The sequence below is a fragment of the Sylvia atricapilla genome, chromosome 8, assembly GCF_009819655.1.
Source record: "Sylvia atricapilla isolate bSylAtr1 chromosome 8, bSylAtr1.pri, whole genome shotgun sequence".
Classification (NCBI taxonomy): Eukaryota; Metazoa; Chordata; class Aves; order Passeriformes; family Sylviidae; genus Sylvia; species Sylvia atricapilla.
Genome location: NC_089147.1, coordinates 2,922,902 through 2,947,558, shown reverse-complemented (window position 1 = coordinate 2,947,558; position 24,657 = coordinate 2,922,902). Strand labels below are relative to the sequence as shown.

Here is a 24,657-nt window from a genome sequence, read left to right as displayed (position 1 = left end):
CTATCCCTGTGGCTGCTTATAATGAGCACCAACTAGGAGAACAGAGCCTTCTGCAGTTTTTTTTTTTTTTATTTGCTTTAATGGCTTAGCAAAGACTCCCAAGCCCTTAACAAATTGGTTGAGCCAGTCCAATAATGTGGGAAACCAAAGAACTTCCAAATTTGTCCCCAGGTTTATTTTAAAGTGATTATTTGAAAGCAGAATGATCAGATTTTTGCTTTCTTGCTGACTATACAGACACATGCAAGATTCCTCTATCTGGAAGATACAACAACTAAATTTGGTGGAGTGTTTTTATTTTATTTTTTGGTCTTCTTTTTCTTAACTCCTATAGCAAATTGCAACTGCTGCTTGGAGGTAGTCAGGTTTTTCCACCCTCTTCTTTTCCTGCTTCCCACACTGCCATATTATTAATCTATGGAAGATTTATATATATATATATACATATCTAAAATAGATGATATAGATATAGATATAGATATAGATATAGATATAGATATAGATATAGATATAGATATAGATATAGATATAGATATAGATATAATTTAGGTATTTTCTAAAACCTTCTGCCCCACACGACGTGGCAGAACCTATGGTTCCTAAAGGAGCTTTTCTGCTCCTTCCCTGGCTTCCTTACAGGAATCATGGAATGGTTTCAGTTGGAAGGAACCTTTAAAGATGATCCAATCCAAGTCCCTGAAAGGAGCAGGAGAACCTTCCACCAGCTGACAGAAAACCCCACCATGGAGCTCACTGGATGCAGATTAAAACAGGAGCACTTGGGAACGACCTCAATTTGGGAAACTTCTCTTCATAAGCAAAAACCACTTTCAATTAAAATGAAAAATCTCATTATTTCTGTGTGCTGTCTCTACAGCAGTGCCAGTGCCCATCAGGTTGTTTGGCAGCATCTGCTGAAGGTCCTGTCAATCTCTGTATCTCTGCTTAAATTCCCAGCTCCTTGCTCACTATTGATGTCCCAGGATCCTTATCCAGAGTTAAAAATCCAAGCAAACAAAGCTAAAGAGAGAGGAAATGGAGAAGTTCATTGTGCCAGACCAAAATCAATAAAATTGCACAGCTCCAGCTCCCCATTTCCTGCTTTCCATGCAGGAATACAAAGTTAATGACTGCTCCTGGAAAGGGAAAACATGCTTGCAACTGAGTTATATCCTTTCTGTGCGCTACTCTTGATTTACATTCTTTTAAAAATCATATGATAACCAGGATAAAACATGTTCAAAATGTCCTAACACCGAGCAGCAAATATTTCAGGAGCAGGTCCAAAATAACTGGTTTGATGTTTGAAAGAAATCTGCACTTTTTCAGGCTGAATTATGTTGTGAATTTGTTCAGTATCAATAAAGAGTCCGGCATAAAACCTGAATTCAACCTTTACACAATATTTTCATTATCAAGCACTGAAGTTACACTAAAATATATTTAGGTGCATTTAACCAGCTAAAAACGGATTAGGAGAAAATTTTCAGCTTTATACTTCAAGAAACAAAGTAAAATAAATTCTGTATTTAATTAAATCTAAGCAGTGCAAATAGGGCAGCCTTGGTTTTTACAGCAGCTCTCCAATTATCCTCTGAACTATATCGGCTGAAAACAGGTCAAAATCAGTATTCCCTTTTCAGGACAAACCTTGCAACAACAACAAAAAATCTTTGAAAGGTTTTCAAAAACAAGCTCAGGGGAAACAAACACGGGTGAATGATGAAAAAGGGGAGTGGTGCTGCCAACACTTTGACAGAGGCGATGAGGAGTGAGCTCTGGGATGCTCCAGCTCAGGATGTGGGTTGGGAGAGGGATGAAAACTGGAACACAAACCAGCCAGGGGAGGCATGGGAGCCTTTCCTGAGTCTTTGCAGCAGGGTGGGAGCACAGGAGCCCAAAGCAGCCTTTGGTGTGTATTTATTGTCCTTCCCTGAGAGCCCGGTGACCTGTGAGGAGTCTGCTCCGCATCTGGGGGACAGGGATGCTTTGGATTCACAGGCCACCAAAACAAGGGAAGAAAGGAAAATGCAACAGTGTACGGTTTTGGCTGAATGGAAACAGCTGCACCAAAGTGTGAACTCGATTTTGTAGTAAGAACAAGCAATAAAAATAATAACAGTAAAAGACGTGTGCTTTTAGCCAGCCCTCGTTTACTGCGGTGTATACCAAATGCACCGTCTCTGTCAAGGGCTATTGCCACTAACCTATCCAAAATCCCCAAATCTGCTCATCCAGGTGCTGATGTGACTCCACGGAGTGCAGGACTTCCCACCCAGCCCAGCAGGACCAGCAGCAGGATCGCAGCTTGGAAGCAGGTCAAGAGCTGTTGAATTCCAGCCTGCTGGAAGGGTGTGTTTGCTCTCCCACCCCGTTCCCTAAACCAGCCGGAAAGGCTGGACCCTGCCTGTCCTCTGACACCCTGAGGGGGTGGCCAGGAGCTTGACTGATTGCACCAATATAGATCTGAGGTTTTGAAAGATCTGGAAATCTAAAAAACTTTTTAACATCAGAAAAAACCCAAAACAAACCCCAAACAAAACCAACCAACCAAACCAACAAACCCCAAGCAAAACAAAAAACTTATTGAAGAGTCTGATTTCAAAATGGGCTAAAAAAAATGGATCCTCTCCTATATTTCTTTTCCTTATTGTGATTCACAGAATCACAGCTTGGGTTGGGTGGAAAAGGATTTTAAAGCTCATCTAGGCTCATCCCTACCATGGGCAGAGACAACTTCCACTATCCCAGGTTGCTCCAAGCCATGTCCAACCAGGACACTTCCAGGGATGTTGCCCCAAAAGCTTTAAGTGGAAATACCCTCTAAGTTTTGGGGGGACTCTCTGGGTGGCCTCATACCCAGAAGAGGCAACTGGACACTACACAGCCTTAGAGATTTGAGAAGCTGATGGCAGCTCCTGCTCGTGGCAGCTTTTACTGTCACCTCTGCGCCACGATGGCTCACTCTGTTAGAGAGAGATTTAACACCTGAAAATCTCAAGCCCAGGATTAGACATTTTTTTCCCTGCCTCAAAACGGACCCAGCAGCTGGGCCAGGAATGAAACAACCTGGAATTGGCTCCAAGTGAAGAGACAGTCATTACCCAGTATTTACACTGCACGTATGAATCACAACTGTTCGCTGTGCTATCAAACAGATGGGAGCAGAAAGCACCTCTTGGTTGGAATCCATTATGTGCTGCTTAAACAATGCTTGGTGCAAGGCTGTGCAAAGAAAACAAACATGCCTGGGCTGGAGAAAATTGTCACAAAAGCACAACTTAATAGTGCTGGCAGGCAGGAAGCAATTGCGCTGGGGCTGGGTTGCCTTAGTTATGGAACAGAGCTCGCTGCAGACGGTCCTTTGCAATTTGGGTAATTACAATGGGAGTGAGCAGCTGTTGATATTTGCCAATTTGAAATGTACGTGGACTTCTTTGAGGACCGTGCCGTGCAAATTTAGTGGATCCCTTTTGGGTTGTTCCTGTCTGGAAAAGTAAATTTCCTCCTCTTTGTCAGGACACTGGGGGCCTGTGGACCTCCTTTTACCAGAAGTTTGATTACAACATCACATTCCCCCTCCGTGTGCTCAAAAAGCCAAGGTCAAGCATGGACCATGTCAAAGGCTTCATCAGCTCGTTACCCAGGGTAATTATATTTTCTGCACCTTACTCCCTTTGTCCCAGCATGCTTCCTGAGGGTATTCCCAGCGAACAGCCCAGCATTTTCCCACCCACACATCCACTGTTTTATACCAGAGCTGGAGCTGAGCAGCCAACCTGACCCTCCTTGGAAACATCTCCCCTTCCACACATGGAATTATTGCAGCCATCACTAGTGGGGAGCCCAGGATGTGCTGTGTGCTGTGAGGGAGGTGAATTATGATAATTACAACTCAATTTCCAAGGATAAGAAATGGCCTGTCCTCCAGGTCTTGTCTGCTCATGTTCCTCTCAGTGGGAGCTGCCCGGGGAGGGCACAAGCAGATGAGTCCCAGGTGTCACACAGGGATTGTGACCCAAGGAGCAGCAGAACAGAATGGGATTTCAGGGATAATACACCATAAAATCCATTCTAAGCTGTCAGAGTCATTATCTGAGGCACTCTTACACCCCTCAGCGTCACCTGCAGCAGCGCCAGGACAGAGGTTTCCCCCCGTGCATCTGGAAGGGTCACAAAGCCATGGAAAATCAACCCCAAAATCCCATTCCAAAAGTTCAGCAAACTGCCACAGAGAGAAATAATGAGGAATTCAGTAGGAATTGTGTCCACTGAGACACAAACAGAGGTGGCCATCCATTTCCCTGAACTGAAAGTCCACTCAGAGTGTTTCAAGAAAACCCATAAATTATCCTATCACTGAAAGAGGATTTCAGATGCTTTTTGTTTCCCGTCAATACAAATCTGGCTGGGCTCAGTGAGTTCTATTGAATGCACATGTATCTCCTTCAAGCCACATTTCATGCTCTCCAAACATTTCCCTCTAAATTAAATCCTTTCATATTCCTTGAAAAGCTCAGTTCTTAATTAGGAAAGAGTCCTGATTTTCCATTTTCATTAATTCATTCGATTTCAAGATTTTGAAGCCGAAGTAATTGCAACTAAGTGAAACTTCCTGAAAGGCAAAAAGATACAATCGGTTTCAGACAATGAGAAAATTAAGAATTTTTTTTTTTTGAATGCTGCAAGGGTTGGTCTAAATGTCCTGGCTAAACTGAATCCTCAACAATGCTACAATCTCCAGAGAAGCAATGATAGATGTTTTGCCTCTCTGAATGAACTCGGAGGGTTGGCTAGATTAATGCTTGAATCACTTAATTTATTTGGCTTAATTTATACGCCGTTCTTCGCTTTCAGAGCCTCCCTCTCCCCCCCATCACACGGTTCCACTGCACCAGGCCTGTGCCAAGATCTCTGAGCTCAGCCTTCGCTCTCCCCAAACATCTTTCCCTATTATGTGGCTCTGATTAAATCTTCTGCGCTAATTTGTTATTGCAGTCGCCGATTTGCTTCTGGATTCCAGTTCCCTTCTGCATCCCAAACGCTGGAATGCACAGCGGGGCAGAGGAGCCTGATTTCCACTCTCCCAAACCACAATTCGCCCCTGATGGTCTTTTGAAGGTGACAAATGAGCTGTACGAAGGCAGATAAAATATTAATGTTTTTTAAACTAATGAAAAGGGCGATTTCACCCCACTCTTGGGCTACTCAAGATAACTTGACAAACTTCCCAAAGCTGTACTTCCAAGGCACATGAATCATTTTTATATCCTGGAATGCGCCCTAAAGAGAAAGAAGGATCCGAAGGTTTCCTCGTAAAGTAAATTATCCTGAAACCTGGGGGCAGCATCTCACATTTTTCTGCTTAATTAGAAAGAGACTTTGCCCAGAGATACCCCACCTATCCAGTGACATTCTTGGAGAAAACAAATGGCACAAAGGAGTGGGGAAAGCTCAGTGAATTTATCTCAGAAAGCTCATCCTAGAACAAAAAACACATGCGGTGTTCTGACTGATACCCCCAGGTTTAAAGTATTAATGACCAGTATATTTCTTGCCACAAAGGCAAAGACAAAACACAGATAAAAATGCCGGTACCATTAATATCCACACAAGAAAAAACAAAAAACAAAAAACAAACAAAAAAACAAAAAAAAAAAAAAAAAAACAAAAAAAAAAAAAAAAAAAAAAAACACAACAAAACTGTAGATGAAAATAGCTATTCATGATAAAATGTATTTTAAGATATCTAAATTGGTTATAGAGTCCATTAAGCATCTAATTACTCTTGGAGATAATTTAAGTATCTTCAATTGCAATCTGAGCTTATAGAAAATATGTTTCTTTTCACATTACCCATCTGTTCAACAAGAATAAGCTATAAAAAAGTATTTCTAGAACAACTTCTTCCATGACATACTAGATAAACCTGTGGCTCTCAAAAAATAACCCCTGGATCAAGGTTATATAAATTGATATTAGAGCTCGGCAAAGATCTGCTTTACAGTAAATCATGGAGAAATAGGACAGCCTTTCTCCATCGAAGGGCACGAGGTAAATAACTGAAGAGGAGGTAAAAACAGATAATCAATTATTTCACTTGGTTTCAGGGTTACTGCTGAAATTTTCAGCCCCTTAGAGAAAACCCAAAAATCAATACAGCACAGAATTTGGAGATAACAAAGAAAGAAACATCTCAAAGGCATTTGCAACACGTGATAAAAGCATAAAGCGAAGTCTGCTCTCACCTTCAGAGTGCAAATGAACAGGAATATTCCTGAGCCTGCTCTGAACTGACTGCACAGGGGTGGGAAAGAGGGAAAAATCCTGCAGAAGGCTCAGGAAACATCTCCATTTCCCACCCTCAGCCCCATGGAGCAGAGCATCACTAAAAGAACGAGCAGCAGATACTGCTGTCCATAGGGACTGAGGGAAAATGGACTTGTCAGGAGCTTGGGAATAATGGGAGAAAGCAGCTGGGGTGAGGAACAAGTGGAGTTATAGGCTAAATCTTTATTTCAACTGTTCTTCGTGGAATCAGATCTCCTCCCAGGATCCTCCTGTGCAAAACCTGGGCTGCCAAAGCATCCCACCCTGAGAGGGGACTCTTTACCCACCCTCCTGGGCAGCTCTCAGTTGCTAACAGACCCTTCAGTCCTGTGTCTCCAGTGTTTTCACGCCATTATTTGTATGATCCTGCTCTGTTTTTGCTCCCATCTCCAAAACCAGGACCAACGACTTGGCACAGGTAGGAAGAAAACTGCAGCACAACACAGAATTCAACAAGACCTTTAGCTGCCACCCTAAACCAAACCTCTTCAGGTATTAAATATCCCAACCTCCATGGCATCATCAGGATCATCCTGATCCAACCCTCTGATTTCAGATTCTATCCTGGAATTAAACACAAAATTTAACAGAACAAGAGGCTGAACTTCTGCTGAAGAATTTTCTTTCTCTTCACCCAGCTGAGAAAGGAGTTAATGTTTCAGTTGTCTAGGTATTATTTAGTCTGGTTCCAAGTCGTACAAAGGCAATAATTACAAGAGAAAGAAAAGCTGTGCGGTGCCCATTCTTCACCCTCAGCAGAAAAGTGTTCCCTATGAAGTTTCAGGTGTTTAAAAATCCAGAAAAATCTGAATCTTATCCCTTGTAAGGCAGAGAGATGGCCAAGTTCACAAAGGAGGTTTTCATGAAGCAGAAAGAACAGTCTCCACTTTGCATCCAAGCACAGAAAATGTGGCTTTTCTGGGACCTCAGAGGTTCCTGGTCCATGTCAGCACCAACTCCACCACCACTCTCATTAGCAGCTGTGTCTCTGGCTTTTCTGAAACTCCAGAGCACTCGGAGACCTTTACGCCTCCCTTCCTCACGATATGGATGTAAACACATCCTTTTCTCATTATCTTTATTACTGAGCTCTTCCTGGCCGCCTTGTGAGGCCATTCTTCTTGTCCCTGCTGGACAGGAGCACATCTAACAGTGACACACAGACTAATTGCTGCCTCTCATCTCCCTGCAGCCATTTCCACCCTGCAGGATCCATCAGGGCCCTGCTCAGCCTCCTCCAGGTCCTTGCTCCTCACCCCAGCCGTGGTTTCTCCAGCCATTCCTGGCTCGCTTTCCTCTGCTCTCCCACGTGAGTTATCTCTCTCATTTATTTTAATGACTGTTTTCCTTCCCAGTAATTATTCAAGGAAACATTTTCAGTCCCTGGGGCTGAGCCTCGGGTGAGATCCAGCTCCTGGTGTCTCCCACCTCCCCTCCTGGGTGCTCCAGCCCCGTGGTGTCAACCACTGAACCTGGAAATGGTTTGGGGTCGAACAGACCAACCAGTGGTCATGGGACCAACTCACGGGATCCTTTAGGGTGGAAAAGACTTCTCAGATCGTGGAGTCCAGCCCTTAACCCAGCACTGCCAAGGCCACCACTGCCCCATGTCCCCAAGTGCCACGTCCACATAGCTTTTATTAAATCCCTCCGGGGACGGTGACTCCACCACTTCCCATGGAGTGAACACGTCTCACCCCACTGTGGCTCCTGAGCCCCTGAACACTGCTTTTTGTTTTTCCAGATAGCAAGAAGTCCAACTTTTCACTGAGATATGCACCTCAACTACTGAACTACCACTCCTTTACAAAAAAACCCCTTAATGCTGCACTTCTTACGTATTTAAATGACATTCAGCTACACGAGTGTATAAAACTTTGCTGTTACAAATAACATATTGTTGACGTATCGCACCAGGCTGGTGGTTTTTATGCTGCCAAGGCATATTTTTTAGCAGAAGAAAAAGAGAAAGGCTCCTGGAGAGGTTCAGGAGTGTCCCTGTAAGTGGGACGTGGTTTCCCAGACAGGGGTGGTGTTGCTGTACCCCAAATGTCAGTGAACACGGTGTGCTCAGAGCTTCGAAGCACAAGGAGCCAAGCAGAGCCTTCTGGAAGGTTTAAAAGCATATCCAGCATTTCTGGAAATTTTTCTCCAGGCTCATCAACATATAAATAGAGCAGGGCTCTGCAGGGTTCCCCCCACTGCTGATTTCCTGAGGTGATGAGGGAAGGAGCGTTTTAGGGCCACATCCCGGCCTCAAGGAGAAGCCTTGATCACCAGAAGATGGAACAATTTCAGAGAGGAACTCGGACGGCTCCTCGAGGGGCACAAGAAAATAACATGTGAGGATTGAATAAATCGGTTACACTTAGGGGAAGGATTAGGAAGGGCAGAGATGCCCTGTGTGCACTCATCCCAAGGGATTCCTGAGCTGAGAGACGCTGCATTATTCCCCTCTGAGCACAAACGCTCGTTTTTACACCGAGGACGTTTCAAAATAAACTTAAATTTCACGATGCATTTGATAAAGGAGTTCCAGCAGCTGCACTCCCCCCGCCCTCCCCAAACAACTCCATCAAATTGTCGTTTGCAAATCAAAATTCACAGATAAGAGCACCTTGAAGACACAAACTTTCCCTGAGGCTAAATACGAGTTATTTCCTCTCCCTGCAGCAAGGCTGCGACGGTGACATTGCATCCATAAACGAGCTCCCTAAAATTGAAGGAGCAAATCTGTGCATTCCGAGGGATGCAGAGGAATGGTTCTGTGGGACGGAAAAAGACAGCAATAAATCGCTACGACTTCATTTTATGCTGAGTAAATGTCTCACCAGATCAGGTGCCAGGCAGCACACCAAAAAGGACAGAGCACCAGAACAACTTCACCGTGGTTTCATGAGGAACTTTTGAAAACTCCCAGTGCAAGGAAATATTTATATATACTACAAAAATAATATATTTTATATGTGTGTATATATATATAATTTTATATAAATATATATTTTATATATTAATTATACAATATAAAAATACACGATCTATTTTATATATAATTAATATACAACATATATTTTATAGATTTAATTAAATAATATTATATTTTATACAACATATTTTAGATGTAATAGATGTTTTACATATTAAATTAAATAATTATATATCTATATTATAGAATGTGTATTAATAAAATAATATAGAATTTTAGAAGACGAAATTGCAAAATGACATGGTGGCTGCTGAAAAAACCAAGCACATATTGGTATTTCCAAATAATTTGGCTTGAGCGTGATGGCCAAATTCAGATGGTGTCAGAATTCAAACTGAGCTTAAGGAATATACCTTGGTAAGACACAGCTTTGTGTTACCAGGGTTGTATTGATTTTTCTTTCACTGAGAAAGATAAAGATTTAGCTGAAAAAACAAGCCAAGGTTGCCTTTGAAGCTTTCAAATAGAGAGTGGACTCTCTGTCTAAATTGTTTAATAAATAAGGCTGTGAAGAATTTTCAAATGCCTTTTTTTCTTTTTTTTTTTTGACTCCCTTTGTTACCTGCCTCAAAGTAATTGAATTATAGGAAATATTTTACACAATAATGGGGAGCTCCAGAAGACACTGATTTCACCCACATCAGCCAAAATATCTGCAGCAGCTGATCCTCCTGCAATTTGAAGCTGTGCAGTGATGGCACAGATAATACCCACACTTGGAATAGCCTTTATTTCTTTTACATTATGTGTTGTTTTTTTTCCTGCCCTTCAATGCCTTCTCCTAAAATTAGAACAACTCCATCTCCATATATGAAGTTTATGGCGTTGGTGAGTCCATCACAAGGACACGCTGATAAAGCCTCTGCTCCTAAATGAAATTCCTCCCTAATAACCCGTCCTAGAAAAGCAGAGCACTGATAAGAGCTCCACTCCATGCTGTGCATCCTCCCTCTCCACTGCTTCATTGGGTGATTTGATTTCAATGCCAGATCTTGCTGTAGCCTTCTTCAAGCTGCTTCTCCCTCGCAGAGTTTTGCAAAAAACAAATTCAAAACCCGCTTTGGGAGCTGAATCCTGAGATAAGGTTGGAAGCAGAGCAGCTGTATAGGTATAGATGGAGATCTCAATATATATAGATATAAATGCACATATATTTATAGATAGATAGATAGATATACCCACTGCATTGATACAAAGACAGGAAAATTCAGCAGTGCGGTTCTTCCTGCAAAAGAAATTGCCCAAATCCAGCTATTGTCGTCTCCATCTCACACAGATTTATAGAAAATGCTAAATACTAATTCCATCAAGACTCTGAAATTAGAGCTGATTTCGATTCTACACGTCGCGGTTTCTTCTCAAATTGGTTAATAGAAGATGTATGCAAGTGGGATAATATTGATAAATGCAATTCTGAAAATAAATTGGTGCTTGGTGATTAAACTGCATGGTTGAGAGACGTGAAAACGTACATATAAGACAGAGGTACATAATTGACCAAAGTATTAATAATAAAAATATTTCTTAAATTCAAGTGTTTGCATGTCCCTGCTGATCTCCATCAAGGAAAGGTGACTGTCTAAACTTGGACTGAGTTATAGGCTCATCATAGCCTATAAAAATCCCAGTTAATGCTCTTCACAATATTTACAAGATGTTTTCAAATTGCCTCTGAGTTTGCAACAGTGACAATCCTCACGCTCAGCACTGCAACCACTCCTCCTCTTTCATTCCTTGAGACCTAAAATCTTGAAAATATCCGTTCCCTTGTTCAAACAACACATATGGGATTTTTCCACACGTGCAAGACATCCCTCTTTCCCCCAGAACAGCAAATTCCCGGCTCCTAAAGGCCGCACAGCCAGAGCAGGAATACAAATTTTAACACTTTTAGTCTGGAAAAGGCCGTTACAGAAGTCAAATTGATGCCTGGGTTAAACTTTATCCCAGTTTTATAGATGATGGGAAGGGACAGGACAATAAAAGAGGAGATGTTTGACGGCACAAAGCAAATAATTCACGTTTCTATCTTAAGAATCCCAAGAGTTTCCATCCATTTCCTAAATCTGCCCCTGTGACCAGCAGTGTTCCCAGGCTCCTGACTCTGGGTCTCCCTGGAGCTGCATTTTCCTTTCTTTCCTCCCTCCTCTGGGGTTCCTGGGAAAGATCCTCTCTGCTCCAGAGGGCTCCCACAGATCACATTTTAAACCAATCCAGCCCTTTTTTTCCCCTTTATAATCAAAACCCCACAGCAGCTGGCAATCCCACACCGAGCTCCTCAGGAAAAAGGGAGTCAAATATTTTGAAGTGTCTTTTTGTTTCAACTGAAGCCTTTTAGAACCCGAAATTAAGTAATAAATAGGAAGTCAATAAAGCATGAAATGTAGTGCTTTATGTTTAACTGTGGGCAGTGAAATTGATTTTAGTTTCTCTCTGCAGGGTGTGCTTTGGGGCTTTGGTTGGGGTTTTTCCAGATGCCACTCACTCATTCACGGGGATTCACACACCTCAGTAGCTCCTCCACTAAAAACATGACATCTCTTGGCAATAAAAGGTTAAAATTCACTTTGCTCTCTGACTATAGCAGAAATACCTTTGCGAGCTAATGATTGTAACAGGCTGCTCTGTTCCTGAATAAACATTCTAGGGATTTCCTGAGGTGTTGTTTTGTTTTGTCATTTCTTCTTTTTTTTAATTTTTTTTCCCATCTTTTTAATTGAGGGAAAAGAATTTGGAGGGCACAGCCAGCTTAGGTGGTATTTCAGTCAGGAATGTGTATATGTTGTCTTTCTATACACTTCTCAAACTGAAAAAAATTACATTTACACAGCTTCTGGATATTCATTTTATAGGGAAAAAAAAAATATCTTTAAAGCTTCTCCAACTCATCTCCTCCTGCCAGCTCTCCTGGCCAACTCTTTCTTAGTAATGCCAGTAAATGCCAAAAAAAGTCTGGTTTCAACAACGTTTCTGTCTGTTGAAACCAAGAGCGAGGCAGTTTCTGTTGGATACACTGAATTTAGGGATCCCACTCGTTCTCCTGGAGGGAGTGGGCAATGCTAACACGGGAATAGGCTTGGAGTTGCTTCGAGGATAAAATTCTTCTTGTTGACTTTTCCTGCAGCAGATCCATGTCCAGAACCTCCTTTGCAAGGCAGGTTCAGCCCCTGCCAGGGCAAGGGCCCTTTTTTGGGGCAGGGAGGCTCTTGGCAGTCCCAATTCTCACATCTTTTGTCTCCCTGCCCCTCGCCAGGAGCGTTTCTGTCCCAGGACAGGCTGTACCTCACGGCAGACAGGAGGGAATGGGTGAAGCTAAAGTAAATAATGCAAGACACCAGAGTGGGATTGCATCCAGGATTGCTGCCCAGAGGAGCCTGCCGTGCCCAGCTCTCCCAGGGATGGAGCGTGCCAGAAAATAACATCCACAAAAAAAAAAAAAAAAATTAAATCAACAAAAATTTGGCATTTCAGAGAAGATCTGACCCTCCCATTCCCAGGCAGCAGCTTTGGCAAAAGATCTTTGCCCCTGTGCTCATTGATTATATTACCGCTGTCTCAGGTAATAAAATTCTCGTAAATATTAGAATTATTTATAGGTTTCATTTGAATACAGAATGCAAAATGCTGCCACCTCAGGAGGAGGCAGAGCTGTGGCTGCCCCATTCCCAGAAGAGTTCAAGGCCAGGCTGGAACAGCCTGGGATAGTGGGAGGTGTCCCAGCCATGGCAGGGGGTGGAATGAGATGAGCTTCACGATCCATTCCAACCCAAACCATTCTGTGATTCCAGGAATCGCTCCAGACGACGATGGCTGGGAAGGGCTTGGCAGGTTCACCCCGAAAAGACCATTTTTATGCAGGGAATGCTCCTCAAAGGATGTGGTCAGTGGAGAGAGAAGGAACAAACAAGGAGGTGAACCCTGCCAAGGAACCACCCTGGTGGAGGAGAGGGCCAGAAGAGGAAGGGGGAACAAGGTCACGCAGCAGAAGCCAAATAAAGCTGCTCCTAAGGCAGGAGACACGGGGCAGAGCAACGAGGGCAGCACTGAGGAGCTCCTCATTTCCTGAGCGTGACTGCAGCTTCCCAGGAAACAACACAGCCACAGCCGGGACCTGGGCAGAGCATGGAAGGGCTGGGACCTGACACATCCTGCAGTGAAATGGGACAGGAGCTCTCCCTGCCCCAGTGACAGCCAGGAGCAGGTTCAGCTGCTGTGTCCGTGACAGCAAACACACCTCACAGCAGGTAGTGTCACCTGCAGAGTATGGGGACACTGGGCACAGCCCCAGCAGTGTCACCTGCACAGGGATGGGGACACTGGGCACAGCCCCAGCAGTGTCACTGCAGAGGATGAGGACACTGGGCACAGCCCCAGCAGTGTCACCTGCAGAGGATGGGGACACTGGGCACAGCGCCAGCAGTGTCACCTGCACAGGGATGGGGACACTGGGCACAGCCCCAGCAGTGTCACCCGCAGGGGATGGGGACACTGGGCACAGCCCCAGCAGTGTCACCTGCACAGGGATGGGGACACAGGGCACAGCCCCAGCAGTGTCACTGCAGAGGATGGGGACACTGGGCACAGCCCCAGCAGTGTCACTGCAGAGGATGAGGACACTGGGCACAGCCCCAGCAGTGTCACCTGCAGAGGATGGGGACACAGGGCACAGCCCCAACAGTGTCACCTGCACAGGGATGGGGACACAGGGCACAGCCCCAGCAGTGTCACCTGCACAGGGATGGGGACACTGGGCACAGCCCCAGCAGTGTCACTGCAGAGGATGAGGACACTGGGCACAGCCCCAGCAGTGTCACCTGCAGAGGATGGGGACACTGGGCAAACAGCCCCAGCAGTGTCACTGCAGAGGATGGGGACACTGGGCACAGCCCCAGCAGTGTCACCTGCACAGGGATGGGGACACTGGGCACAGCCCCAGCAGTGTCACCCGCAGGGGATGGGGACACTGGGCACAGCCCCAGCAGTGTCACCTGCACAGGGATGGGGACACTGGGCACAGCCCCAACAGTGTCACCTCCACAGGGATGGGGACACTGGGCACAGCCCCAACAGTGTCACTGCAGAGGATGGGGACACTGGGCAGAAACATCTTCAAACCATTGTCACCAGTAGAGTTACGAGGACACTGGGCAGAAATAGCCCCATACCATTGTCACCTGCAGAGGGACGGGGACCCCAGACAGAAACAGCCCCAGCACATTGTCACCTGCAGAGTTATGAGGACACTGGCCAGAAATAGCCCCATACCATTGTCAACCAGCAGAGTTATGGTGGCATAGGGCAGAAACAGCCCCACGCCATTGACACCTGCAGACTTACAGGGTCACTGGGCAGAAATAGCCCCAGCAGTGTCACCTGCAGCATTTTGGTGACACTGGGCAGAAACAGCCCCATGCCATTGTCACCTGCAGAGGTATGGTGGCACTGGTCAGAAATAGCTTCATACCATCATCACCTGCAGAGAGGGATGGGGACACTGGCTGGAAATAGCTCCAGCACATGATCACAAGCAGAGTTATGGGGACACTGGGCAGAAACAGCCCCATGCCGTTGTCACCAGCAGAGGGATGGGGACACTGGGCAGAAACAGCCCCAGCACACCCTTGATCAAGTCCAGGAAACCTCTGCAGGCTCTGGCAGCAGCCCCAGCACACACACAGCGTTCAGTGGAAACGTATCTCACAGCTATTTCACCCCCAGCCTCTCCAAGCTCCATCACCCCACCATTTCCACCAGGCTGGAAATTGCGACGTTCGGTTCCAAAAGCTCCATTTTGCTTTAGAACTGTGTCCTTGAGGGAAGACACCACACAACTGGGACACACGGTTTCCACGAGATGGAAACTGAACAACTTTCTGCTGCAATATCAAAATGATACAGATAATTTTTAACTCATCTACACAAGCTTTCTGAAAGCAGCTGGCGGAGTTTTTTGGCAGTCATTTGATTTCTAGAAAAAATACCAACACCTTGAAAGCCTTTTATTGTCAAGATATTCCTGCTGCATGTTAAAAAGCCTTATTATCAATCCTAATTATTTTTTTTATCAGGCTTTAAACTGCATATAACCTCTATGACTCCTCATTACAATTCTGAAAAACGAGAAATATTCCTATAGAAGAGGCAAATCAACTGGGGCTTGAGTAAATCATATTGAAATAGAATTATGATTCAACAACAAAGGCACCGGGCTTGTTAGCTGTAAGGCTCAGTGGATTGACCAGCTCAATTTACTTCTTCACCCCTAAAATATGCACTGAGAACAACTCAATTTTCCGTGGCTTTCTGAAATAAGGGTCTTCATCACAAAATATGTCAGCAGCTGGTGGTTTCCCCTGCTCAGAGGAGTTCAGTGCTTGGAAAAGCCCCAAGTTTTGCTGCAGTTACAAGTCCACAAAGGACTCCTTGCAGGAGCTGCACATTGCAGGCACCAGGGCTGTTTGCTGGGAGAGAACCTGCTCTAGTCTAGGGTTCAGTCTGACCCAAGGCACTCACAACAGGAATTAAGAACAAGGGAGATTCTCCTCCTGCCTTTAGAAAGAAAAAAAAAAAAAAAAAAAAAAAAAAAAAAAAAAAAAAAAAAAAAAAAAAAAGAAAGATCACATGCCCAGAGCTGGAAAGAGAAGCATTCTTCTAATCCAACACCGAAATTCATACCTTACACTCTCAAGATCTGTTGCAAGAGACGTGAAATAGCCAAGTATAAGCTAAATTAATTCAATATGAAAATGCCTCAGTACAAGCACTTTACAAACCCAGCATAAGGCAGGAACTTAGGTTTAGATTTTAATCCCACATTAAAGGGTTGCTAACGTGAACTGCATCATTAAAATCAAAATATTTCTCCCCCACCATTTTACTGCAGAAAGCACAATCTGTTTGTTTGTGGGGTTTTTTTGGTTTGTTGCCCTTTTTTTTTTTTTTTTTAATACCAGCCTGAAAACTGAAGTTAAAGTGGATTGCTTCAGCCCCATCATCTTTTGAAGGATTGCTGGGGCTCTGAGACACTACCTCATAGCTGGTGGGTCCCAACCAAACCCTCTGCAGAGCCCCTGGCCACGAGGGCTGGTACTGGGAGGCAGAGCTCCCCACCATGATATCACTGCTGATCTCCCCTGGCCAAGTATGACAGAATTCCTCCAGCAGCTCAGCGTGACACCAGCTCCAGAGCGGGAATTTCACCCCGTGGAAGGGCAGCAGGAGGTGTCTGCTGGGCTCTTCACACCAAGCTTTCCATTTTTCTGCTCCCTGAAAAAACCCCAGGCCCTTCCAACGAGAGCTGAGCACAAACGCTCACACTGAGCTCTGCAAACCCAACACGCTGCATCGCTTCGGCTGAAAATGAAATGGATTCTTTCCTGGGATGAATCCCAGTTGTTTAACACTTCCCAGGATGCCCAAGCGACTCAGGCAGGAAATGAATCCTCGTGTATCTTAGCTGGAACCAGGGCACGGATTCAGTGCACACAGAGAAAAGAATTTTTTCCCCACTCCATCACCAACAGAAAGTTGTTTTTTTTATTGGTGGTCCCAGCTCCAGGAATTTCTCAGCCCTGGAGTTGCTGTGTGAGCTCCAGCAAGTCCCTGGAACCAGGACACACCTCCCCAGACATGTCTTTAAAAACGCCATGAATTAAATGATCAGATGGATCAGTGGGTTAAAGGAGGCTGGAGGGGAGGAAGGGAACATGTTCTCCTCCTCCTGGAGGAGGTGAGGTGACAGGGGTGGCTTTGAGGTGACACAGAAATCCCCTGACTGCCAGAGGAGGTGCCACGCTCCCTTCCCTCGTCGTGTGTCCACGCAAAACTCAGGCTGCTTCCAAATTCAACAAACACAGGAGAGTTGCTAACTAACAGAGCATATCTGCACTAATTACTCCTCAGAGTGGCCCTACAGGGCAGGAGTACGGGTACAAGGAAAAGCAAAAGAACGATCAGATTGTTTACCAGGCTATTAAATTAATGACTTCCAGGTTATTAATTAAAGGCTCGAGGAGAGGATCTCCCAGGGAAGGTTGTGGAGGATTAGTGCCGTTCCTCTGCCTGTGCCAAGCTGCATTCCCAGCTGATGACACAGCCTGTGCAGAGAGCACAGCTCTGCCTCTCAGACTCGATGCTCATGAGTCATAAAAAATATGGAGAGCACTATAAATTCTGCTTATGCCTCTCTCTCTCAAGATATGTAAAACAACCATGTAAAAGAGCTATGAAAGCTGTCCTCTCAGCCTTCAAAGCCTTGTTTAAGCAGCGCTGTATGATTCCCCTTAATACAATTGTCTGGAAGTCTAAACTTTGGTAATTATTTCAAATGAAAAGGAACAGCAGGAGGCTCAGTTGAAGGGAATATAAACAATTATCACTTGCACGAAGGCTATGCCAGTTATGAAATAAACTTGAATGGGTTTGCTCTTGAAAACACTGAGCTCTAAATTAATGATCTGAGAGAGTGAGCCCCTCGGCTGTGCATCAAACCCTGTGAGAGGTGCAGCAGAGAGGGGAGATGGGAACCAGCACAGAGACCTGCCCTGGCAGGGTGGGCAGGGCTGGCACAGGGTGCCCAGAGTGCCCTGGATCCCTGCCCCTGGATCTCTGGCAGTGCCCAAGGCCAGGCTGGACATTGGGAACACCCTGGGATAGTGGGAGGTGTCCCATGGCAGGGGGAGGAATGAGACAAACTTCAGGATCCTTTCCAATCCAAACCATTCTGTGAGTCTCTGTGATGCCCCAAGAAGTTCACAATAAAACTGAAACTGGTGTGGAGACCAAACTCCAGATAAGACCCTGCCATAGCTCTCTTTGCCCCTTCTGCCAGTTTGCAGCTCCCGGTGTGTTCTTGACTCTCCAGCATTATTATGGTGGCTTTTAAACAAATTTTAAGTTATTTCCTCTTCCTGCCAATGGTATTTTGTCTCAATGACAAAAAAAAAAAAAAAAGAATCCCTATTGTAGTAGGTGTTGAACTAGGGCCTTAGAGCAAAGGCATAAAAAATTGCAAAAAGGTGAAAAGCATCAGCGCAACACCCAATAGATACGATAAATCTGGAGATTTGTAAAGATAACCAACAACTGTCAGAGCTGATGATACTTTTACAGATAGCAGAGAATTTCACACTGAGATGCACCTCATCAGTGCCCAGAATTCCACACAAATAATCAAGATTCTGATGTCTGCTCCTGAACACAACCCATGGCACAATATTTCGGGATGGGGCAGGCAGGGATGCAAAAGCTGCTCCAGGAGCAAAGGGAGATGCAGTGCATGCTAAGCAGCAGGAAATGGTAATCCTCTGCCACTTCACAGGCACAGTCTTAGAGCTGTGACAAGTGTACACTTAAAAAAAACCAGAAGAAATATGGTCTAAATATATATTTTATAGCTGGCTTTCATCTTTATCTTCGCATTTCATTGCTAGAGTTTATATTCAAAGCATAACATAACACCAGGAAAGAAAAAAAAGTGTTGCTACAAAAAAAAGGAACTCTGCCTTCTCATCTTTCTTTCTCCTTTTTTTTTTTTCTTTTTTAAAGCCCTTCTTTAAGATTTCAATTTGCAAGCCTGATTTATTCCAGCCCGGGCAAAGGAAGGAAACGGATTCACACGAGCTCAGAATCTGGCCTTGAAAACTCCAGCTTGGCAAAGCAGTGTTACTGTTCCCTGAATCCACTGCCCCCTCCCCAGAGGGGAGAAGAATTTCTGATTTGTTTGGATTTAGAATTCCCTGGTGTTGGAGTGAGAGCTGGAAATGTCCTGCAGATCTTCCCATCCTCTCTGCCCACCACGGGCACCTTTTTTTTCCCTCTATTTGTCTGTGACTCCAACACAACCCAAATCACAAAAAAGCCACAGGACAAGAGGTCTCACTCTCTGTAAGCTGGGGGAGAGGTGGATTTTCCAATCTATTCTTATATATTGAGGCCAGTGACAGTATTTTAAGAGTCCCGTGAGGCTCACAGTGTGATCCAGGTGGATTAAGGACCCAGTGACAGGTCAGTTGTGTGCTGCTCCTTTCCCACAGCTGATTATTTTAAAGAAGTCACACAGCAAAACTTGCTCACTGATTTACACATTCCCCCAAATTTACCATCAAAACTCAAATTCCCTGTTTGAAATTCCATCATTTGAAAGCAATCTGGGCTGGCAACTTGCAAACTCAAATTGAGTTCAAGCATCTTGGAGCTTTCCAGCTTCTCACACGGATTTTTAGGAACCAGCTCCAGGCTGCAGGTCCTCAAATACCTGCCCAGGTTCAGCTGCATTCCCATTTGTTTTATGAATGGCAGCTGCATCCTGACTGGAGCACACACAGGTTAATATTGCACCTGGACAGGTACAGAGGTCAGGATTACAACAGAAGAGCCAAACACATCAAAACGTGCAAAATATCCCCCAGTAAGGAAAGCTGCACCTAACTTTGCCCATGGGCTTTTAGAAAATTGACAGGATTCAATCTTTCAAAGCACTTGGTCGTGATTCTCTTTGAGTCCTTGCAGGTGCCAGCAATGGCATTCCAGGTCCTACAGAGTAAACCCCAGAGCTGAGTGACTGCTGCCGCACCCTGAGCTCTGTGTGTTGAGCTGCACACATCAAACCCTCACTAAATACTTCCCATTTCTCGAGAACTTCATACCTTTTACAACCTGGACCAAACCCTGGGTCCAAAGGCAGCTCCACTAATCCTGTCCCCCTGGGAACACCAGTGTCAGCCCAGGGCAGTGCCACCCTGGGATCGTCCCCAGCATTCCAGCTTTTTCAATGCCAGGCAGCATTTCCCCACTGCGATGACCTTTAAAGCATAAAAACAGAGCCAAAAGCCCCTTAATGCCCGTGTGAAAACCTTTCCTGCCTGGCTCTTGTCTCCCCAAGAGGAGGGATGTGCTGCAGGCTCCGGAATAACACCACTGATATTACCTGACCCAGAGCTCCTGTGCTGCAGGGATCTGGCACACACCAAGCCCTCTGTGTCCCTAACAGGGTGTGAGGATAAAAGCTGAAGCCAAACAGATGGTCTTCAAAAAAAAAAACAACCAATCTCTTCCCTAAAGTGTTCTGTGTACTAAAACATCACTTACCCAAACTCTCATCAAACTTGGCTTGATTTGGGAACCGCGAGCCAAGTTGGGAAGAAAAAATATTCAGCTGGAAATGTGGTGGTGGGAGAGAAAAGAAGCTTTTTTGCAGCACTTCAATAATATAAAATGAAACTATCTCGTTCAAACCTCGGAAATATCTAAGAAACACAGAACCCAAGCCCCGTGTGTTTAAAGCAAGCGCCGAGGTGGGGGGTGGCAATCAGCACAGAGCCCAAAGCGCTGAGCAAATGAAAGAAGAGAAGTGGAAGGACAACTGGAGCTCTAATGTATAATGACCTATCAACACATGCTGCAATGCACACAGAATTTCAGGCAAGGAGGAAATCACATCTGCAGGGAATAGGGGCAGCTATTGTTTGGAGCACAGGGTGATGCTGCACAACCCTTCAGGGGCCTGATCCTGCTGCCACACGGACGCAAATGCAGCATTTTTTCCCCCCAGCAGCAGCAGCAACTGGGCACTCAAAATAGCAGCCACTCATCTGGGCAGCCTGCTCAGGATTGGCAGCTGAATATTATAGCTGAATAGTATTTTATAGTATATATTATATATTATAAAATATAGGGTTTTTATTCAGTTAATAAAAGAATTTAACTAGGTACCAGTAAAATATTCCCACTGAAAATGATACGTTTTCTGAACTGGAAAAAAAAAAAAAGAAAAGAAAAGATGCCAGGAGAAATGTTAACAACCCCAACTAAACAAACAGCATCACACAGTTGTAAAAACATTGAGGTATTTCCATAAAAGCTTCTCTTAAATATCTATAATTTATTTTTAAAATGTTCTTCCCTCTCCAGGATGCTGATAGGACAAGGGGAAAAGGGCCCAGGTTGTGCTCAGGTTGGATATCAGGAAAAAAACTTTTCACTGAAAGAATCGATAAGAATTGGATCAAACTTGCCCAGGGCAGTTTTGGAGTCTCCATCCCTGGAAGTCTGAAAGAAACGACTGGATGTGGCACTCAGTGCTGTGCTTTAATCGATCAGGTGGGGCCCAGAGGTTGGACTCCATGACCTTGGAGATATTTTCCAGTCTAAAGGATTCCACGATTCTACAAAAAGTGTTGGAATCAGGCATCTTTTAAACAGGGAAAAAAAATTAATCAACATTTCTGGAATGATGCCACAGTGAAATCCTGACCTTGGTGTCACAGAGCTTTGACCTGAGTTGGGGAAGGTGAAGAGAAAAATTGATCTGCCCAGTAAATTATCAGTTTTCTCCGGACACAAAACACTTAATCTACACTTAGGACACCCCAAATTCTCTAAATGTAATTTAATTACATGTCTGAATTTAAAACTGGGGTTTGCCTCACTCAGTTCAACTTTCACAGGAAGCACCTGAATCATGAGATGTCCTTGAAAAAGCACATCCCAAGAGTATTAAAGTAAAATCTGGTCAGAGCTAAGCAAGTTTTCTTTTTTTTTCCCCTCAGTAAAAGGAATTTTCTCACTGCTGCTGAGCAGTTCTGTGTGTTTGTGCCATTAGACGGTGTGAATTATCTCACATTTTTCGCACAGTGCAGTGGGCCCTCAACGAGAAAGTCATTATCTTAATAATCATTCCTGACAGATTCCAAGTGAGAGATTCCACCAGATACCGCCGCGACTCCTGGGGTAAATAAAAGGACAGTTTTATCTCCAAGATGGGAGAGAAGGCTGCACTAAATGATGAGTGTGCTTTCCCAGGGACTAATTGTTAAGCAGGAGTATTTACAGTTAAAGGATTGGGGAATGGGGCCATCATTGCCAGGCAATTATCTGTACACAAGTAACTTTAATCCCTTGGCATTTTTATAGCCACTCCATTATTTATTTTACCATATATCCTATTGCAATACCATTCCCCTCTTACCAGTACGTACTTTCTTTGACTTCATATGCGATTAAAATAAAACAGAGGAACACTTTGAAATGAGTTGAAGAACAATAGATCCCATTTAGCCATCAAATACAGCAGTATTTAACTTGGGTGCTTTTGATCAATATTTATGTGACAAGCTATTCATTACTCTTCTCCTCTACCACTGAGGCTCTTCCCACAGCCCGATGTGCACTTTTGTGTATTTAATTTATAAGTTTCCATGGAAAAGAAGTATTCAAAGGGGAGGGGAAAGAAAAAAAAAAAAAAAAAAGTGCTGATACAGCACGTGGATCTTTCTACCAAGCCACAAATCTTTTCTAGTGTTCATCTTAAACTGAAAGTCATTCTGGGAAACAAATTAACGATATAAATCACATTATCATTACTCACAGAAAGATACCCGGTTGTAACTCTCTCGGAGAGCTCCAGTGAGTAGCTAAAAGGCCTCTCTCTCTATGGGGAATGCCTGTTTCTAATTAAATGCTCTAAAAATAGAGTTGCACATACATCTAGGACCAAGCCATCTGTGTTATCTCTCCAAGATAAGCCCTTCCACACCCACTCCGATATCCCTTTCGTCGCTGCACAGATTCAGAACCTGGCCCTTCTTTCCTATTTAGGAAGGGACAGAGGAAAAGGAGGAAAAAAAAAAAAATTCATCCAGCCAAGCTTATTTTGAAAGTCCCTGTTTGGAAATGTCTTTTCACACCTACTTGTGTCAATCCTCAGCGTGACCCAAAGCCGTGTCCTGCAGACAGTGGCAGCAGTCAGGCAGGATTTCCCCATGGAAAACTTCCCCAATCCAGCAAGAAAAGCTGCTTTTAATTGGCTTTTTGCATTGTTTTTGTGCGGTTTTGATTGGGGTTTTTTTCCCCTGCCCTCTTTTTTTTTTTTTTTTTTTTTTTTTTTTTTTTTTTTTTTTTTTTTTCTTTTTTTTTTTTTTTTAACTATGTAGAAATTTCACTTTCACCCCCTCCTCATTCAGATAATTAAAAGAATGACATAAAAAGTGAACTGGAATCAAACTGGACCCGAGTTAAAAGGTTGGGTAAGAGATCTCCCCTGATATATTTGGTGATAATAAACAACAAACTGTCTTCATACTTCAAGGAGGAGACAAAAGCCAGGTGTTTGTTTTGTGGTGTGGGTTTTTTTGTTTTGTTTTTGTTTTTTTGTTTTTTGGGGGTTTTGGGGGGTTTTTTATTTTTTTTTCCCTAAAAGCAGCTCCCTAGATTGTTCACAAATGTCTGAGAGGAAAAAAGGAGGAAAGCTTATCAGGGCCTGGGGATGGAATTTGGGAATTCCGGGATTTGGGATCTCCCCTGGGATAATTAAGTCCAGATAATGCCTCAGGCTGCAGCCAGCACAGCAACATTATTTACACTGCTCCCTAAATTTCTTGCTGTCAGAGTGTATTTACTCAAACAAACCTGTTTGCTGCGCTTGCCCCCCACCCTCAGTTTTGGCTTTGCATGATACAATTTTAAGCAATGAAATGATGATTATTTCACTTTAAGCTTTCATTTCTGCCATCAGAAAGAAGAATGCACCTCTGCAAGAAAAGGGTATTAATTTCAACCAAAAGCCTTATCCAATTCCTAAATTAAATAAGCACCGATTTTAGGTATGTGGCAACAACAATATAAAAACACTCTTACAACCTGTAGGATGGAAGTGCACTGAATTCTCCCTGCAGACTTTGAATTGGTACACATCTCAGCGTAAACAAATAGGCAAAATGAAGACTAACCTCTGAATAAATGCCATTCAGTGGTCTCCACTGCTCTCCATTCAGAAGGAAGGGAATTGTTATCTCATAAGCTTTGGACGGGTCCTCTGACATCTGCAGCCTCGGGGACTCCACTCTGCTGTCCACATCCTCACCTAAGGACAGGGAGAAACACTTCAGGTTAGCTGGGAAGAGCATCTGACGAGGTGAGCCTTGGTATTTAAGGGATTTGGCAGCATGTTTGAAAAGGAAATCATTCAGGAAAAGGATTAAACACAAAACCACCGTGGGCTCGTGATGTCAAAACCTGCAGAAATTTCAGAGAGAGCTGGGGCTGGGGGGACATTGGAGGGGGATTTGGTGGTGGCAGCAGAAGACAAAAATCTGCACATTAAGAGTAGAGATACCAGGATGCAAGGAAATCATCGTGGAGGATGCACAGGCTCATTAGTGGGGAAAAAAAAAAAAAAAAGTCTGGAAGAGAAAGAGAATATAAATATAAACTCTCATTGAAATAACATTCTACTTCTACACAGGCAAATGACTTCAATTCATACCACCAGGTCAAAAAGCTGTTTGCATGCAGCATTTATCAAGTGTTTTTCCTCTCCCTAAGCGTATTAATGGCATTGTGCC

The 24,657-nt window shown here is 44.1% G+C and overlaps 1 protein-coding gene across 1 annotated transcript in view; it reads right to left on the bottom strand.

Moving 5' to 3' along the window:
• ADAM12 (ADAM metallopeptidase domain 12) overlaps positions 1–24,447 on the bottom strand; it is a 160,331-nt gene extending 135,884 nt beyond the window's left edge. Inside the window, exons 1-2 of the mRNA XM_066324428.1 lie at positions 24,429–24,447; positions 24,043–24,176 (exon numbers count right to left, since the gene is read on the bottom strand). Of these exons, the coding sequence (XP_066180525.1) occupies positions 24,043–24,176; positions 24,429–24,447 (153 nt within the window). The remainder of the gene's footprint in view (positions 1–24,042; positions 24,177–24,428) is intronic.
• Positions 24,448–24,657: the final 210 nt, after the last annotated feature.